Source organism: Apodemus sylvaticus, chromosome 1, assembly GCF_947179515.1.
Source record: "Apodemus sylvaticus chromosome 1, mApoSyl1.1, whole genome shotgun sequence".
NCBI classification, from domain to species: domain Eukaryota; kingdom Metazoa; phylum Chordata; class Mammalia; order Rodentia; family Muridae; genus Apodemus; species Apodemus sylvaticus.
Window position 1 is genome coordinate 20,170,605 of NC_067472.1, and position 19,952 is coordinate 20,190,556.

Sequence of the window (19,952 nt, forward strand, 5' to 3'; positions counted from 1 at the left end):
TTTCTGAGGGTCTTACAGCACATGAGCTGCATGTCTCTAGTAAATAGTCCTGGTCTTGCCAAATATGGTGGTACACGTCTTTAATCCCAGCATTTGGGGGGCAGGAGGCTGAGACAAGTGGATTTCTATGACTTTGAGGCCAACCTGGTCTATATAGTAAATTCTAGGCTAGCCAAAGCTACAGAGTGAGACCTTGTCTCAACATACCCTCTCCAAATATTCCTAATTTGCCTGTCATGCTCACATCTCGTAAAGTATTTCAACAAAAGTCTTCCAGAGTTAGGCAACAGCTTATGCCTTCTTTTCCACAGCAAGAAAAGCTGAAATCTTATCCCCCTCCACCCCACCAATCACAAGGACCCTTTCTAGTAGCCCACTGTGCTGGTCACTGCTTTCCCAACCTTTAACCCCAAAGTATCCCTTAGTCCTTATTTACTACAGAAATGTCAGGACAACTTATTTAGCACGGAGTACACTTAGTAGTCAATTTACAAAAGTTTAAGAATTAGGACTAAAGTAATTTACCAACTCAGTAAGTTGGAAGAAGTAACGAAAAGAATCATTTGAATGCTTAACCCTACCTTTCAAGTACAAGCAGTCATTGTACTTGAAATTTGGACTTGGATATAGATAGCTTGGTAAGTAGTGCACCATTTGTTTAGTATGTACCATGAAATAGGCTCAATTCCCAGTACATTAAAATAAATTAATACATAAAATTTTAAAGTAAAAAGTACCAGTTACTTGTGCGTGGTGTAATATACCTGGAATCCCAGCACAAAGCAGGCTGAGGCAAGAGCAGTAGCTGAAGCCCAGCCTAGGGTAAACAGCAAGGTAAATGTCCAAAATCAAAATTATTAAAAAAAAAATCACAGGTTGGAAAGTCAAGAATGCTTGCTGTTGCTCTTACAGAAGACCTACATCTGATTCTTAGCACTCACATGGCAGTTCATAGTCATCATAACTCCAATTTCAGGGGATCCAATGTCCTCTGGACCCAACAGGCATCAGACATGAACATGGTGACTATACAAGCAGATTGTGGTGGTTTGAATAAGCGTGGGCCTCATGGGCTCTTATATCTGAATGCTGGTCATCAGTTAGTGAAATTATCTGGAAAGGAGATTTGGCCTTGGTGAGGAGGTGTCACTGAAGTGGGCTTTGAGGTTTCAAATGCCTGCACCAAGCCCTGTGTTTTTAAGGAAAGGTGTATATAACATGTAGCACAGACTAGCCTTGAAATCTCAACCCTGTCTTAGTCTGCCCAGACTTAGATGTTAGCTCTATGGCACCAGGTTTGGTTTCAAAGTGCTTCCAATGAGAGTAGAGCAAGATAAACTATTGTCAAAACCTCTTACAGATTTCTAGTCAGGTTTTTCATTGCCCTGATTCTTAAAAGACATAGGTACCTTAGCTCTAAATAGAATGGACGCTACAGAGACGGCTCAGTAGTCAAGAGTACTTGCTGTTCTCAGACGAGCCTGGTTCAGTTTTAGCACCCATTTGGTGGCTCACAACCATCCAAAACTCTGGTTCTAAAGGATCTGAAACCCTCCTTTTACCTCTCTATGCACCAGGATGTGGTATATATACATACTTTCAGGCAAACACACACACACACACACACACACACACACACACACAATTTTTAAAAAATGACTGCAGAAAAACTAGAGGAAAGAAAAAGAAATAGTATTGTTTTAGTGGATTAATTTACTTTTAGAGGGAAAAGCTAAAATAGGCTTAATATTTGAAACAGAACAATTTCAAGCAGCACTTAATTGAAAATTTGAGATATGAATAGTCTATAGGATCTGATTTATTCTTTATATGCAATGGGTTTAAAGTATAAGTAAGGTAAATGGCTTTGGGGGGCTCTGAGGTAATTTTAATACAGTTATAAATGTTTTCTTTTAATTGTCTCCACTTCTGGTACAAAGTCAAAACTTAATATTTAGGAATTCACACAATAATAAATAAGTTAGTCAGAACTTGTCTGGATTTAAATAAAATACCCACCATTCATTTACAGAGACTTAATAATAAGCAGCATAGGTAAGTTTCTAGTCTTCAATGAAACTTACAGTTTAATGTAATCTGAATTCTGCTTAAGAAGGACTGAAACACTGATTTCTATCCATTCAAAAACTGTTTATACTCAATACTCACTACATGCCAGACTTATTTTCAAGTAAAACAACAATGCTAAACAAGGTGAACAGAAATTCTTACATCAAAAAGTTTGACATCATATACAACCACACAGTTATAAATACATATAAACTGTGAGGGTGGAGTATAGCTGTTAGAATGTGACTGTGAGAAGCCCTAAATTCAATTTCCACCACTGAAACAAAATTAAGAAAAAAGAACTATAAAATTGCTAAAAGCAAACTATATTTAAGAGCATTTGACTTACTACAAAGGGCCTCTGTACTACCTAACACGACAGCCTATGAAGAACGTAATGACTCTTAACTGACCACTGGGAGTTCATGCCTTTAAACCCAGCACTCAGGAGACAGACAGGTGGATCTCTTGAGTTGTGAGGCTAGCCTCATCTACATGGCTAAATTCCCTACCAGTCAGGGTTACATAGTGAGACCCTGTAATAAATACATAGATGGATGGAGACAGGCAGACAGACAGAAATGGCTTTTTAAAAGCAACCATTTCTTATACCATATCATGTTGGAGAACTCAGTATTAAAAGCTATCTATCCTAAATTAATATACTATATCAATACAGATCCAACAGTCTACTAAAATCCCAGGGGGGTACTTTGGTGACAAATATGATTGCAAACATTATTATGTAATACATATTATTTTTAGGCAAATTTTACAAAGTAGCAATGCTGCAACATTTAAGATTCTAGTTTATATAAAGACCTTAAATAGAAAAACAAAAAGATTAGCCAGCTATTTTCTCAAAAAACAGCAACAAAAACAACAAACAAATTTGGGGATGGGAAACCTCCATTTAAAAAAGTCCAAAAGGCATTAGGAAACTATCATTGGCCATGGGAAAGTTAAAATAAGACTTTAGCTCAGAAAATTTTTCACAATGATTAGTATGTTCAAATCAGGAAGAGCACCAAGTGAGAATGTAAGGTAGTACCATAACCTTCTCAGAACTAAAGGGGAAATGTCTGGTTTCTACAAAGAACTAAGAAGTTTCATATAAAACAGGCATCACCTCTCTCTTTCCTCTGACCCTGCAATTTCACTTCTAGGTATTTATCCAAGCTTAAGATTTCAAAGAGGGCTGGAGAGATGGTTTAGTGGTTAAGAGCACCGACTGCTCTTCCAGAGGTCCTGAGTTCAAATCCCAGCAACCACCCGAAGGTTCACAACTATCTGTAATGAGATCGGATGTCCTCTTCTGGTGTATCTGAAAATAGCTACAGCGTACTTACATATAATAATTAAATAAATCTTAAAAAAAAAAAAGATTACAGAGATCTGCACAGAAATATTAAAAGCGTCTTATTTACAATAGCATTCAACAACCCAATGATTTAGCAGCATCAGAATGGGTAAACTATACAATGAAGCACTAGTCAACCATTAAAAAGGAACTAAGTAAGAACGGTGGCTCTTGTTTATAATCCCAGTACTCTGTAGGTGAAGCACCAAACAAAACTCCAGAACAGTTGAATCTGTACAAAGTAAAATCAGTAATTTCCAGTGGGTATATAGGAAGAATGACTACCCTAAAATGTCTATGGCAATAGTTGCACAACTGAATCACGGAGCTGGATACTTCAAATAGAAGAATCATATGTCATATGGATTATAGTTCAAATCACTAAAGAAAAGTGAATGAACTACTAACGCAACACATGCAAACATTATGTTTAGCCTTTAATCTCAGCACTTGGAAGACACAAGCAGGTAGATCTTGAGTTCAAGAGCCAGCCTGGTTTGTAAAGCAGCTTTTAGAATAACCAGGGCCACACCAAGAAACTGAACAACACCATTATATTTAAATAAACGAGACCTTGCACATATCTAAAAACTATATGTTGTTTCATTTATAGTATAGAAAAACAAAAACAGCCAGGCAGTGGTGGCAAATGCCTTTAATCCCAGCACATGGGAGGCAGAGGTAAGCAGATTTCTGAGTTCGAGGCCAGCCTGGTCTACAGAGTGAGTTCCAGGACAGTCAGGAAAGAAAAGAAAGAAAAAAAACAAAAGCAGGCTAGACTAATTGTTATTGACAAGAGTCAATCATGTAAGAGCAGAGATTAGGTTGAAAAAGTATATTAGACAGCCCTACAGCTGGAAATGGGCTGTATCTTGTCTGGGGTGAAGGTCATAGGAGTGTATATCATCTGTTTCACAAAGTGAGTTTCAGGCTAACCAGGGCTACACAGTAAAAATCCATCTCAGACAAGACAAACAGGTTGGTTTTTTAAATCCTACAAAGTTTAGTCTCTTTAAAGCATATTTAAAGTACAATAAATAGTGGGAAAATATTTGAAAATCAAGGTCTCTCCTTTTATGTTGTAGCCTAAAAGCTATCTAGAAAACTATTTTTCTACTTGGTCTTTTCCTTCCCCCTCCCTCCCCCTTCTCTTCTCCCTGTTTACTCAACTCCTCCTGCTCTTTTAACTGGCAAATTACAATTTTTCTCAAAACTCTTCTGAATTTGTTTTTCTAAACCCCACCCCATAATATACACACACAGGGAATGAATGTCTTGTTTCAGAACACTTGTAATGCCCTATTTCTCTTATTACAATCTATGTAGTATGGACAAAGTTTGCTCTGTCCCCTCAGTCATTGTTACCATATCCCTGTAAACAGATGCTCATAAAATATTTGATTCAATGACTAAATTAAAACACAATCCAACCAAATCATTTTCTAAACAAATGACCCCAAGGTAAACGATGTTCTTCCTTATTTAAGCACTCCCTAATGAATCAGTGTGCCTTAGTGGACACAAACACCTGGGTGAGTATCTGTGAGTCACTGAGTTGGTACTTCCTTGTCAACCCAGGTCTCTAAATACAGTACTGACCCCTGTGTCATTACTCTTCTTTCTGCTGGCTCTTTCTTAACTGGGAACATTTATTATTAATCCCTGTTGTATATTTTTACTGTGAGCTTCTACTGTGGTTTCTAGAGAACAGATAAGAGAGTTAAATAATAGTGTTCAAGTAGAGGAGGAAAAACAAACTTCCCCAAAGAAGGCACCCAACTTACTAGAACACACTAAATAAAAAAAAAAAAAAACCAAAACCATCTAACAATGTCAACTTGTGCTACATTAAGTAAAAGCCACTATCGGTACCGTAATTAGTAAGTATCAGGTAAACACATGGCCAAACTTTCAGACACAGTCTGAGCAATTTGTTGATTTGTTCTGTGGAGACAGGGTCTTGCTCTGTAAGCCCTAACTCATGCTCTTCCGCCTTGCCTCCCTGAGTACTGAGACTACAGGCATGGCAGGGCATGGTGGCCTAGAGGGACTACACAATGATTACCGTACTTTCTTGAAACTTATGGCTCAAAAAAACCCAACCTAAGTGTGATCATGGGCCAACAAGCATGTTTCAGGCTTCCTACAGTAGGGCCAAAGAATCTATCCCTACTGAAAAACTGGAGGGACACTGCCCAGGAGACTTAACTGTTTTTTTCTTTTTTTCTTTTTTTTTTCCCTCATTTTTTTTTCTAAAGACAGAATCTCACTATGTAACTCTGTTTGGTCTCAGGTGTCAGTAGACATGGGATAGAAACAGGCTTTTCACCATGTTATTCAGTTTTGGGTTTTGAACTGAAAACACACTACTAAAATTATTAAAGTGTCAGTGTCAAACATGTACAAATGAAAAACAACTTTACCAAATTCATGATTATTAATCTAAGACAGACTCAATTATTTTCTTCCAGTGAATTGGGGGAAAAAGGGGGGGGGAAGTAGGGTGGAGAGGCAGGGTCTCACTGTGTAGGCTGGTCTAGAACTCACAAAAACCCATCTGCCTCTGCTTCCTGAGTTCTGGAATTAAGGGCTTGCACCACCATGCCCAGGGGTGGATGTAGGGAGGGTTTGCCACATCTCCAAACTCCATTTTTCCAGTAAAACCTTAAGTTCCTTTAAAGTGAATTCATAGCCCACAGAGTTTTTAAACATTATAGTAGCTACAGAAAATGCCCACTTTTAAGTTGGCACAATACAGGAGGAATACAAATTTGTGTCCCACTTGAACTACATAGCAAAACACTGTCATTAAAAAAGAAACATATAAACATGTGTAAATTAGAAACTTGGATATATCATGATTGTTTTTTAAAGTTCAGTCAGCCTTAAAGATATGAACAGACTCTCAGCAGAAAATGAACATAAACCGAGAAATATTATTTAAGCTGCCCTTAGTTTACTTGCTCAGTCTCACCAGAACACTAACTAGCATCTCAACAACAAATGCCTAGACACACCTTTTTTTTTTTTTTAACACTCTGGCTTTTGGCTCATATCCTCACATTTACTGTAGGGATCTCATTTTGTGTCATTTATGGTTCACAAGAAGCTACACTCTTTTGGAGTCAAAGTCTGAGAACTAACTTCAGTTAATCCGTAACTTAAACTCTGAAGTGTAGGGTTTAATAAATACAATCAATTAATCACATTACTATGGGAGGGGAAATTTTAATCCAATAATCTATGTTTGGAAATGTCAAACCTACAAATTGCAAAGGCATTGAAAATTCCCATGAAACACTTAAAAATGTAAGAAATATCCATCGAATAAACTTTGTCAATATTTTATCCCAAACAAATGGACTCTGAAGAAAATTAAAGCTGGCTTGGGATAGAGGCTTGGTGTAGTGTCATGTATCAAATGAGCCTTTATGAACACTGGAGAAGTGCTCTGATAAGGCAAGCCACCCAACCTGGATGGAGAACAGCTCCACGTGCAATGACAGAAGCTAGAATAGAACTTGCAGACAGTGGTGCCGAGAGCACGGCCCCTCTCCAGACTCTCCTCTGCTCTTTCTAGTTTGCAGTGGCTCCCAGCAAACCCTGGCATCCTGGGGACTGTGCAGTCTGCTTCCACTTCAGTCTGTCTTCCCTCTCTATGCAAATTCCCGTCTTTTTAAAAAGACATCAATAGTAATTTTAACATTAGAGTCAGCCCTAATCAGGCATGTACTCATCTTAACTGAATTAGAACTACAGATGAGAAATCCAAACAAGCCACACCTCTCAGTGCTGGGGCAGGATAGCAGCGTCTAAGGAGCAGCAGAGAATGCGCCAAATCCATCAAGAGAACTGGAGTCATGTTTAATCTTATCTATAGATTTTTGCCTACTATACCCATTTCTTTCTTAAGAAATAATACCTATTTTTGTCTTAAAAACTAATTTTGTAACCATTCCCAAACTTGTAGAATTTCCTCCAGCCTCAGCTTCCTTCAAAGGCTTCTTCTGCTGGAATCTATAAGCATGTGGCATTGACACACATACATACAATAGCACGCACACACACTCCATCCAAATAAATAAATAAATAAAATAATCACTTAACACTTTAAACTTTAGCCCGTTTAATGATGTAAACCCAAAAAATAAAAATTTACTTTATATATATGGTGAGGAGCTAGAGACAGCTCAGTGATTACGAGAGCTCTGGCAGCTCTTCCACATGACAAAGGTTCAATTCCCAGCACCCACATAGAAGCTCACAGCCAACTCTAACAGTTCTTGGGATCAGACATCCTCTTCTGGCCTCTTCAGGTACCAGACACGTAAATGATACACAGATATACATGCAGGCACAATATCTACACATACAAATGACAAAATGAATCAATTACCTTACATCATCAGTATGTGAATAAAAACCTGCTTTTGGACCATCCAGATAGCTGACAGGTAAAGTCACTTACAGAGCAGCCTGGCACGGAGTTAAATCTCTAGAACCCATGTAAAGGTTGAAAGAGAACCAACTCCACCATGCTGTCCTCTGACCTCCACACAAACGCCCAGATAAGCATGGCCTCCCATTATGCAATATTATTTTAAGTATTAAATTAATTTTTATTTTATGTATATGGTTGTTTTGCCTGCGCGTGTATATCTGTGTACTACATTCATTACCTTTAAGGAAAGAAAACAAAAAACACCAGATACAGTGGTATAAGTCTATGTCCAAAGCACTGGCAAAGTTAAGGTAGTAGGATTATGAGTTCAAAGGCCAGCTTGGGCTACATAGTAAAATCTTGTATCAAAAATACAATAAAAGCAATTAGTTTCAAACAGCAATCAAAACAAATTAAAAAGAATACATCAAAAACAATTTGGTTCTGTTTTACTTATATCTGAGATGTTAAACTAATTTCAGATACTTCTACTATTAAATGCTAGCCAGGGGGCTGAAGAGATGGGTCAGTGATTAAGAGCATGTTTTTTTCTTCCAAAGGACCCAAGTTCAATTCCCAGCACCCACGACAGCTTAGAGCTGTCTGAAGCCCCAGTTCCAGGGAATCTGGCACCCTCACACAGACATGGGATCCACTCTTGTTATAGGAAGCCAGAGAGGCAAGAGGATTAAATTAAGGTAAGCCTGGGCTACACAATGAGTTCAGGGCCAGCCTAAACTACAAAGTGAGACTGTTTCAAAAACCAAACAGGAAAGTATATAACAGATTGTTTCAATAGATATGAGGCAAGAATTTATGCTAAGCTAAAAGTTGCTACAATAAGATACATTACTAAATGTTTTCTTTATTTTTAAAGATTTTATTTATTATTATATCTAAGTACACTGTAGCTCTCTTCAGACACACCAGAAGAGGGTGTCAGAGCTCTTTACAGATGGTTGTGACCCACCCTGTATGTGGTTGCTGGGATTTGAACTCAGGACCTTCAGAAGAGCAGTCAGTGCTCTTAACCGCTGAGCCATCTCTCCAGCCCCTACTAAATGTTTTCTAACTAACCAATTTTTTTAAATCTTTTTTTTATTGAATATCTTCTTCATTTACATTGCTAATGGTAAAACCTTTCCCAATTCCCCCCTCGCAAAAGCCCCCTCCCCAACATTCCCTACCCCTCCTCCCACCCCCTGCCTCCATGGATATGCATACCCCTCTACCCGACACACTCCCACCTCCCCCCAAAGTTCTCCTCCCACCCCCCCCATCCATTTCCCTTTGTTGGGGCCTCTATTGAGCCTTTACCTGACCAAAGACCACTCCTCCCACTGATGCCCAACAAGGCCTTCCTTTGCCACATTTTTGGCTGGAACTATGTGTACCCCTTGGTTGATGGTTCAGTCCCTGGGAGTCTTGGGGTGTCTGGGTGTTTGAAGTCATTGTTCTTCCCATGGGGCTATATACTCCTTCAGCTCCTCCGGACCACCCTCCAGATCCTCCGCTGGGGACCCCAAGCTCAGTCCAATAGTTGGTTGTTAGTTTCTGCCTCTGTATTTGTAAGGCTCTGGCAGGGCCCTCTGGAGACAGCCATGGCATGCTCCTTTTAGTACATGCTTCTCGTCGTAGTGTCGGGGTTTGCTGACTGTTTATAGGATGAATCCGGGCACTCGCTGGGTGGCCTTTACTTCAGACTCTGCTCCACACATTGCCTCCCTTGTTGCTCCTGTGGGTATTTTGTTCCCTTTCTCAGAGGAACCATAGCACCCTCACCTAAGTCCTCCTTCTTCTTGAGCTTCCTGTGCTGGGTGAATTGTAAATTGCCTATTTTGAGCTTTTGGACTAGCATCCGCTTATTAGTGAGTGCATACCATGTGTGTTCTTTTGTGACTGGGTTACCCAGCTCAGGATGACACTTTCTAGTTCCATCCATTTGCCTAAGAATTTCATGAATTCATTGTTTTTAATAGCTGAATAGTACTCCATTGTGTACATATACCACAGTTTCTGTATTCATTCCTCTGTTGAAGGACATCTGGGTTCTTTCCAGCTTCTGGCTATTATAAATAAGGCAGCTATGAACATAGTGGAGCATGTGTTCTTATCACATGTAGGAGCACTTTCTGGGTATATGCCCAGGAGTGGTATAGCTGGGTCCACAGGTAGTACTATTTTCTGAGGAATGGCCAAACTGATTTCCAGAGTGGTTTTACCAGCTTGCAATCCCACCAACAATGAGAAATGGTTTTCTTTTTCTTCATCATCATCATCATCATCATCATCATCATCATCATCATCATCTTTTTGGAGGTGGGCTGTGTGAGTTTATGTGCTCCACATGCATGTAGAATCTGACTATGCAAAAGAGGGAGGGCTTCAGACCTCTGGAATTGCACTTACAGACTGTTGTGAGCTACTATGTGGATGCTGAGAATTGAACCTGGGTCCTATTTAAGAGCAGCCAGTGCTCTACATTTGTTTCTTTGTTGGTTTGATGCAGGGTCTCACTATGTAGACCAGGTTGGCCTCAACTCACACTCCCTATCTCTGCCTCCAGAGTGCTAAGATTAAAGATGTGCAATGCCACACCTAGCCAGTTAGTACACTTAACCCCTGAGCTATCTCTCCAACCTCATAACTAACCACCTTTAAAAAAATGATTTATTTACTTTTATGCATATGAGAATGCCTGGTCTCATGACCCGGTAATCTCAGAAATCAGAAGAGGTCATCAGATTTCCCTGGAACAAAAGTTACAAGTAGTTATGAGCCACCATATGGACGATGGGAACCAAACCCAGGCTCTCTGAAGAGCAACAAGTACTCTTAACTCTTAACCATACCACTGAACAAAATATTGTTCTTGCAGTTAGCAAATAATTTTTTATTGTTTACCTTTACTTCTAACATTTCTAAATAAAAACAATGAAATACATCTAAGTTTTGTAAAAAGCAGAATGCCCAGGCACAGTGGTGCACACCTTCACCCTGGTACTTGGGAGGCAAAGGCAAGCAGATCTCAGTGAGCTCAGGGCCAGCCTGGACCCTGTCTCAAAAAGCAAAACAATGAGTAAAAGCAAAAAATGTAGGTAGAAAATGGTGCTAACAATGAACTTCCTGATACTTTTCATCCCTGTGTTAAATTTTAAGTTGTTAAAAAGCTGAGACAACCTGACTTATAAATGACCTTCAATTTCTGGCATGTGTGTGGTTCAGAGCTGTAGGACAGGCTGCTTTGCCTCCATGATGCAGTTATACCGTAACAGTTTCAGTACAACTATAAGGTTAACTGCGATTTTTTTCTCTTAATGTCTTTGCATGAAATGACAATTGCACTATTAATTTCTGGTTTCTCAGCACCAAAATTTAAAATGTCAGTCTAAACACACAAAAGACAAAAATCATTAGAAGCAGTCAATCACTACTATCTAGCTTTTCTAATTTGTTTCTCACAATCCATTAAGCAAAGAATCTGGACTGTCTAACTGCTGCATACCTCATCCAATGCTCCATTCTACCTTTAAGACCTCACTATGAGCTAAATATGTGGGCTCAGGGTTCCCTACTCAAATCCTAGCACTTCAGGATAAAACAGAAGACTATTAGGAGCTCAAAACCTGCTGTGCTACATACATGAGACAAGGCTTCTCTGTATATGTGTAGCATAGCAAAACTTCATTTACTACATACATGAGACAAGGCCTCTCTGTATAGTGTAGCACAGCAGAACATAGTTTACTACATAAATGAGACAAGGCCTCTCTGTATATGTGTAGCACAGCAGAACATCATTTACTACATACATGAGACAAGGCCTCACTATATATGTGTAGCACAGCAGAATATCATTTACTACATACATGAGACAAGGCCTCGCTATAGGTGTAGCACAGCAGAACATCGTTTACTCTGGCACTTTGTATCACATCAAACCTACCTAATTAAAACATGAGAGAAGGGGCTGGAGAGATGGCTCAGAGGGTAAGAGCACTGACTGTTCTTCCAAAAGGTCATGAGTTCAAATCCTAGCACCCACATGGTGGCTCACAACCATCCGAAAAGAGAAAGGAGATCTGATGCTTTCTTCTGGTGTCTGAAGACAGTTACAGTGTACTCACATGTAATAAATAAATAAATCTTTTAAAAAAAAAGAGAGAGAGAGAGAAACTGGGAGCTCAACAGACAGCTCAATGCTTGAGAACTTTGGCTGCTCTTCCAAAGAACCTGGGTTTGATTCCAAGTACCCTCTTGGCACCCTCTTCTCCTTTTCATGGGCATTGTACATACATGATACATACATATATGCAGGCAAAACACCTATACCCATACAATAAAAGTAAATAATTTTTTTTCTAATCAGAGAAACTAAGTTACAACAAAATTTAAAATCCTTTAAGAACAGTTTAGCAGGAAAAAAAAATAATCATGATTTACCATAAACTATTTAAAAATCAGGTTTCTGGTTTCATAAAATAAAAATATAAACATCTTAAAATTTTAAAGCATGAGCCAAGCCTAGTAGTACAAATCTTTAATCCTTATATTATGGACTAGAGCGATGGCTCAGCGATTAAGAGCACTGACTGCTCTTCTGAAGGTCCTGAGTTCAAATCCCAGTAACTAACCATAATGAGATCTGCTGCCCTCTTCTGGGGTGTCTGAAGACAGCTATAGTGTGCTTACATATAATAAATAAATAAATCTTAAAAAAAAAAAAAGGAAAGGGGGAAAAAGTAATATAGAATTTTCTCACTATTTAAACTTAAATAGAAAACAGAAATATAGTTAAGACAAAATTTTATGGCAACAGTTTTCTATCCAAAATTCAAGAATAAAACAATTTGGGGCTGGAGAGATGGCTCAGCAGTTAAGAGCACTGACTGCTCTTCCAAAGGTCCTGAGTTCAATTCCCAGCAACCACATGGTGGCTCACAACCATCTGTAATGGGATCCCCAATGCCCTTTTCTGCTGTGTCTGAAGACAACAACAGTGTACTAACAACATATATAAAATAAATACATCTTTTAAAAAAAAAAAAGAATAAAACAATTTTGAGAAATGTGACTGAATAACGTGGCATACCATATTGTCTGTGGTGTTAAAAAGCAGAAAGTCAGGGCTGGAGAGATGGCTTAGCAGTTAAGAACACTGGCTGCTCTTCCAAAGGACAGTGGTTCATTCCCAGCACCCACATGGCAGCTCACAACTACCTGTAACTCCAGTTCCAGGGGATCCAAGACTCATACAGACATACATGCAAGCAAACTACCAATGCACATAAAATAAAAATAAGTTACTGGAAAAAAAAGGAATTTGGAAGATTAAGATAGCAATATGTACCTATATGTTATAAAATGTCAAAAAGTAATCATTTTAATGATTCACAGAAAAATATTTAAGCAATCCTTTATTGAAAACTTCCACCTTGCTGCATACTGCATACCCACTACGCCTTTCACAAGACATGTTTAGCTTTCACTACACTACATGTTTCCCTGCTAACCTATAATTGAGAAAAAAATTACTTCTAAGACATATACTAGCATGGGTCCAATATTCAGAATTCATAAAGAACTCTTACAATTCAAGAGTAACAACCAACCCACAAAGTGGATAACAGACCTAAACAAACTTTTTTCCAAAGACAGACAAATGGCCAATAAACAAAATAGAAGATGTCTAATACCATCTAGACATTAACTAAATGCAAATAAACATGAGATACTAATTCACACTCACAAGGACAGCCATAATTTAAAAAAAAAAAAATCAAGAAGAAAAAAGATGAATGGACAAAACCAGACAATTAAAATATATGCTATGTGCACTTAGAAAAATAATGGAACATTTAGAGAATGGTTGCAGGAATGTAAAATATCCCCAAACACTTTGAAAAATGGTAAAGTCACAAAGTTAAAGCATAGTCACCTTACAAGCTATGGATGCTGCCTAGGTACAAACTCAGGAAAACTAAAATACATATTCACAGAAAAACCTGTACACAAATTCTCATAGTACCATAACTGTTAATAGCCAAAAAAATAAACAAAAAAACAAACAAAAATGTGCTAAATGTCCACACAAAATGTAAACTGTCCTTATAAGGTAGTATTATTGTTTGGCCATAAAAGGAATACAAGTGTGGATGCATGTTACAGCCCAGATGAAACTTACAAGCTCTAGGGTATATAAAAGCATCAGCTATGAAGGCCACAGAGAACATGGTTTCCACTGTAAGAAACATGATGAGACAAACCCACAGAAGCAGAAAGCAGACTGGAAACTGCCAAGAGGGAAGCCAAAGAAGAGCTGGGATGACTGCCTGTAACCATGAAGTTTCTTTATGGAAATGAAAATATTTTGGGATTAATGGTAGTATGTACACAACTTTGTGAATAGTTAGAAAGCAGAAACTGTACATTTCAAAAAAGGTGAATTTTGCCATATATGGTAGCACATACCAATAAGCCTGGCTCTTTAGAGATAGAGGCAGGAAGATTAGGACTTTGAGGATTTGAGATCAGCCTGGACTATATGAGATCCTGTCTCAATCAATCAATCAATCAATCAATCAATCAATAAGTTAACTTTATTACATGGGATTTCTATTTCAATTTAAAATCTCAGGACATGGACTTAGTGTAGTACCTTCCTATATAAGAGTCAACAAATGAAAATGAGCTAAGGGCTTATAATGGAATTATGCCCAAAGCAATATCCAAGTACATAAACAGGAAAAGGGGAGCATGGCCTGTGGGGAGAGTATTTGCAGACAAATTAAAAGGGGTATGTATAGGAGTGGTAAGTGTTTAACTTGAAAGTAAATAAATACCTAAATAGAAAGGTAGGTGTGATGGCACACCACTGTAATCATAGCACTTAGAAAATGGAAGCAAAGAGAATCAGAAATGTAAGGTTAGCCTTAGCAATATAGTGAGTCTGAAACTAGCCTAGATTACATGAAAACCTGTCTCATAACAAAGGTAACAGCTTGGGGCTGGAGAGATGGCTCAGTGGGTAAGAGCACTGATTGCTCTTCTGAAGGTCCTGAGTTCAAATCCCAGCAACCACATAGTAGCCCTCTTCTGGTGTGTCTGAAGACAGCTACATTGTACTTAGATATAATAATACAAAATCTTAAAAAAAAAAAAAAAAAAAAAAAAAGTAACAGCTTTAGGGCTAGGTGTGGCCAGGCACAACTTTCATTCCAGAATCAGAGGCAGGCAAATCTGAGTTTGAGACCAACCTGAATTCCAGACAGTAAGACCTATATAGTGAAACCCTGACTCAAGAAATAAAACACAAATCAAAATGAAAAAGGCAGGATCTTTCTCTTTGACTCAAGAAATAAAACACAAATCAAAATGAAAAAGACAGGATCTTACTCTTTATACCAGAGTGACCTCAATCTGATAGATCTATCTGACAGCCTCTGATTCCCAAGTGTTAATATCACAGGTAAGTACAGCACCGCCAGCTAAATTCCACTAGAAGATCCTGAAATTCAGAACAGTCCCCCTTCCATTTTTGTGTACAATGTCTATTTTTTAAGGCAGTTCGTTTAATACATATTTAAGTAAATTAATCACTTACCTTTGCCCTTCATTCCTAGTAACAGCACTAAACTCCAGGTGCTATGGGACTGGACAGGTACTCACTCAGAAGTGCCCAGACATGAAATAATCAGTTCTCACTATTAGAAAAGTCAAGGCCATCCTGTTTAATTCATTAAGTTTTAAAACTGGCATTATCAAATATTTCTAGAGTTGTTGTAGCTATAAAAACATTTGACAGAATCACAGTTACTTGAAATACCTTTCCATGAGTCAAAGAGACTCTTATTCTTTTTTAGCCAAACTAGAACTAGCTAAAGTCACACCTTTTCCCATACTAGGAAGAGCCTGAGAATACAGCAAGGTTAAGGGGCTGCCAAGCAATAGACAGTGAATCACATCAGACAGAGTAAAAGGATTGCCTGGAACCTGGATGAACTCCCTCATCAATCGCCAAAGTAAACAAACATCCACTCAGGATTCACTGTCTGAACTCAGCATAGGGTCTGTTCTAACCCAAAGTGCTTAAAATGGTTTGGGTTTGGAGCAGCTGGGATTTCAGGTTTTTAGATTATGGATGCTCAGTCAGTAAAATTCTTCCAAATGTTCCAAAATTTCAAAAACACAGAAATCTCAAATTATTTTACCTCAAGCACATACTCAAGAGATACTCACTCTGTATTGACTCAACTAAACTCATTATGGACTCGGGTAACTTGTCTTCCAGACACCACTGGCCCCTTATTCCCTCCTTGCCAAAAACAGTAAAAAGGAAAATTAAATCCTGGACATAACTGAAACTCTATTTTTAACCCAAAGACTGCTATAAACTAAGTTTCACTTAGAAGCCAAACACCCCTAAAATATTAAGATAATCAATCAAGAGAATTAGAAGATTACCTGCCTAGAATAAATCCAAGTAATATAAGAACTATTGCGTCTGAGAGCAAACAGCATAGCTCCTTTTAAACTATAGGCTGCTAGCCCTTTATAACACAAATGTCATAGTATCACTTAAAACACTCCCCTTAGAGAACAAAATTACATATAACAAAAGAGAAAATATGACACCCAATTGACTTTAGCTGAGCAATTATCGATAAGTATTAGTACTTAAAATACCATCTGTAGTTGGGATTCTAAAAGCTCCTACACATCACCTAAAAATGGGAATCTAGAGTTCCAAATATACTCTCAAAAAAATCAATTGCCAACTCAAAAACATTCTCCAAAGAATTCATCTGACTTTGAGAGTCAATTAAAATGTTTACAGGAGGATTTTATTAGGCACAAAACAAAACATTTTGTCCATAAGCAGTTATCAACCACTAATACAATTAATGAAAAGAAAGGGGAGGTCACAGAACACAAGGATTTTAAAGCAAACAGCATAGGAATACTCATTGAAATAATTTAAACAAAAGCTGTATCCACACAGGATACAAGAAATTTACAGGGTTGCATTTCTCAACTCCACAGTATTTTAAACACTAAAATGCTCTCTAGGACGCAATCACTAAGGGTAAAACACTTCAAAAAAAACTAAAAACCCTTCTAAATAGTTTCAGTATTTTGTATTAACTAAGAATCCAGAAAAACCTCAATTTGATGTTTCTCAAAACCTGCCCTGTACACTTTTACTTGACGATGACAAATAACATAATTCCTAAGTGCTTAAGCCCATGTCACATTGTAGCAAATGTGTGACAGGTCGTGAAAAACAAAACAAGCAGAAGCAGAAGAGAGCAAAGACAGCTAGAGCCGAAAAGCCTGCTTCCTGGAGGGCAGGGCAGGGCAGGGCCGGGCTTGGATTGGCAAGAGGGAAATTTTAACCTGTATTCAAAAGGTAAATCACCTTCTCCCAAAAAACTGCCCAGATCTTTATTATGTACCCAAGTATATGTTTAAATTATATACTTTTAACCTCTGGACAACCAAAGTGGTATCGAATATCTTACCGCATTAATTACATTTGGTATTACAGTCTAAGTCTTTAATAAATTCGCAATACACATTTTCATAATGAAATACTGCAAAAACAGCCGCGCTCATTTTCTCTAAGTAAAGGTTACCTTATTTTTCACTTTCTTAAAGTTTTAGCTTTGCCTTTTCATCTATTAAAAAAAAAAAAATCCCTTGTGGGACATTGTAAAGGGCAGACCCTCCTGTCAAGCCAGGCTCAAACACAAAGACTGAGCTAACCAAGTGCTGTAATTCTTCCAAACTGAGGCTCTCCACACCCCCTCCACCCTTCCCCCCCAACAGATATGTCTATTAAATCAGTGTCTGTTCTCCCCCTCGCACAACAAAGAGAACTTCTCACCGCATGAAATTGCCGCTGAATGGACACCAGAAAGCAGGATTTGCATAATTCCTTCCAACGAAACCCCGTCGGGAAAGAGGGGACCCCGGGCCCAGGGGCCAAGCAGACGGACAGAATCTCCTAGGTCCGTCTGAGCAAGACCTGATTCCCTAGAACGCGCCCCACCGACATGGGGGGCCGGAATTCCGGGCCTCCCCGAGGACTGGGCGTGGGGGGACAGAGGACGACGAGAGGGCATTTCCCCACACATCAGCCGCACCGAAGCAGAGACGGGGAAATAACAATGCTGGGGACATTAGAGTCAGACACAAGGATGGACAGAGGCTAGGAGGCGGCGGGTGGAGCAGACACCACACGGGCCACTTACTTTTTGGAGGGGGGTTAAATATGTGACTTAAGCCCTTATGGTCCCGCCGGCCGCCACACAGAGGGAAACGGGACCTTGGGAGAGAAAAACAGACAAAACACAGTGTGAGAGGTGCAGTTCGCCGTCCGGCCCCTCCCGGGCGCCCCCCGTCCACGCTCCCGCCGCCCGGCCAAGCGCGCCGGCCGCCGGGGCTCAGCGGAGGGGACCAGGGTGACCCCCGCCCGGCTTCCCACCCCCGCCTCCTCCCCGCCGCGCGCACGCCAAACACAAATCCGCACACACCGACCCGTGCGTCGAGGACTAACTCCCCAGCCGCCGCTGCCAGCAGAGGAAGTGCAGCCGCTGCCCCCCGCGGCCATGACACCCCACTTGGCTCGCTCAGGCGGACGCGGGGCCTGTGACAGCTCCGGCTCCCTCCGCCCCCATCTCCACCTCACGCCTCGCACACGCCCGAGCGCCGCCGCGCGTGCCCGCGGGCCCGGGGACGCGCCACCGGCGTGGGGGAGGGGCACGGGACGAGGGCAGGTGGGGGCGACCCCGTGCGTCCCGGCGCGCTGGCGGCGGCGGCGGGCCCGGCATCCACAATGCGTCGGCCGAGGAGAGGCCGCGCGCCCGAGCCCGTCCCGCGAGCCGAGGGGAGGGGCGCCGCGGCGGCGCGCTCGCGCTCCGGGGGGTGGGGGAGGGGGCCGAGCCCGGGAGGGCGCGCGGGGCCGGAGCGCGGCGGACGCTGCCCCGTACCCTCCCACGCACGGGCGGCCGCCGGCCGGGTGGCTCCGGCACCGGTGAAGGGCCTTACCTACACAGTGGATGAGCTTGTGGCGCCACGAGTCCAGTTCTTGCCGAAAGCCGCGTCTCTCAACGGAGCATTGCTGCCGCCTACACACCCTCGCCATCTTCTGCCGCCCGCCCGGCCCTGCCTCCGCCGCGGCCCCGCGCACGCCCAGCCGCGTCGCCCGGGGCCGCGCACGCACCCGTGGCCTAGGCGTCGCGCCTCCCGCCGGGGGCGGCGCGGGGGCAAGGCTGCGCTCACCTCTCCGTGGCCCCGGGGCGGCCCGCTCCCCCTCCCGCCCGCCCGGCGTCCCCGCGCACCAGCTCTGCGTCCCACGTCCGGGCAGCCCCGGAACGGCGTCTTCCTACGCCGGCGCCGGGTTCCCGCGCCGCCCTCGCTCTCCAGCAAGGCCACGGCGTCTCCGGCCCTGCCCGGAGCTTTTGGGTTTTAAACTAGTCCCATCTCTACCTGCCTATCGGCCGGCACCAACTGTTGCAAGTTCCGCACCATTGCTTCTCGTAACTTCTCGGTCGAAATTGCCCCTCCCGGGGGCGCCTTGGAAGAACAGAAATAGGAATAAATGCCCGGATGCCTTTGGAGGCACTGAGCCCCGGGGTTTTCAAAGGTGAAGTGGATAATTCGGTTTTAAATTATCGGAATACTTCGCCGGTATTTATTTGCCCCAATTTAAAAAAAAAAAAAAAACAAAACGAAAAGGGTTGTAAGTCAAATAAAAAGCCTATGAGGTCTCTACTAGCAAGACTAATCATCGTTGAAAGTCTTGAAGAGAGTTGAAAAAAATGTGCTAATAGAAAATTAGTTTCAAACGACAGCTTAAAAATATGTTGGGAAATATTCCCAGATCCGTGGTTCAGGAAAGGGCTCAAAACATTTTAATGAGAAAGGATTTCCAGGTATCCCAGATTTCTGGGATAATTAAACCACCTTGCACGAGGAGCCATGTTTTGTTTAAACATAACAGTATTAATTACTTGATTTATGTGAAAGAGAGAGAGGAAAAAGCAAAGAGGAAATAGGAAACGAAAAAACGGAAATGAC

At 41.0% G+C, this 19,952-nt stretch overlaps 1 protein-coding gene across 5 annotated transcripts in view; it reads right to left on the reverse strand.

The window, feature by feature from the left end:
• Lcor (ligand dependent nuclear receptor corepressor) overlaps positions 1–18,961 on the reverse strand; it is a 105,759-nt gene extending 86,798 nt beyond the window's left edge. For 3 of the 5 annotated variants that reach the window (XM_052185985.1, XM_052185994.1, XM_052185976.1), the window contains exons 1-2: positions 18,407–18,711; positions 18,125–18,198 (exon numbers count right to left, since the gene is read on the reverse strand). In XM_052185985.1, coding sequence (XP_052041945.1) covers positions 18,125–18,198; positions 18,407–18,483 — 151 coding nt within the window. In that variant the 5' untranslated portion in view covers positions 18,484–18,711. Of the gene's footprint in view, positions 1–18,124; positions 18,199–18,406; positions 18,717–18,920 lie in introns of those variants that run through there. The other 2 variants (XM_052186002.1, XM_052186019.1) reach the window with 2 other exon arrangements.
• Between the last annotated feature and the right edge of the window lie 991 nt (positions 18,962–19,952).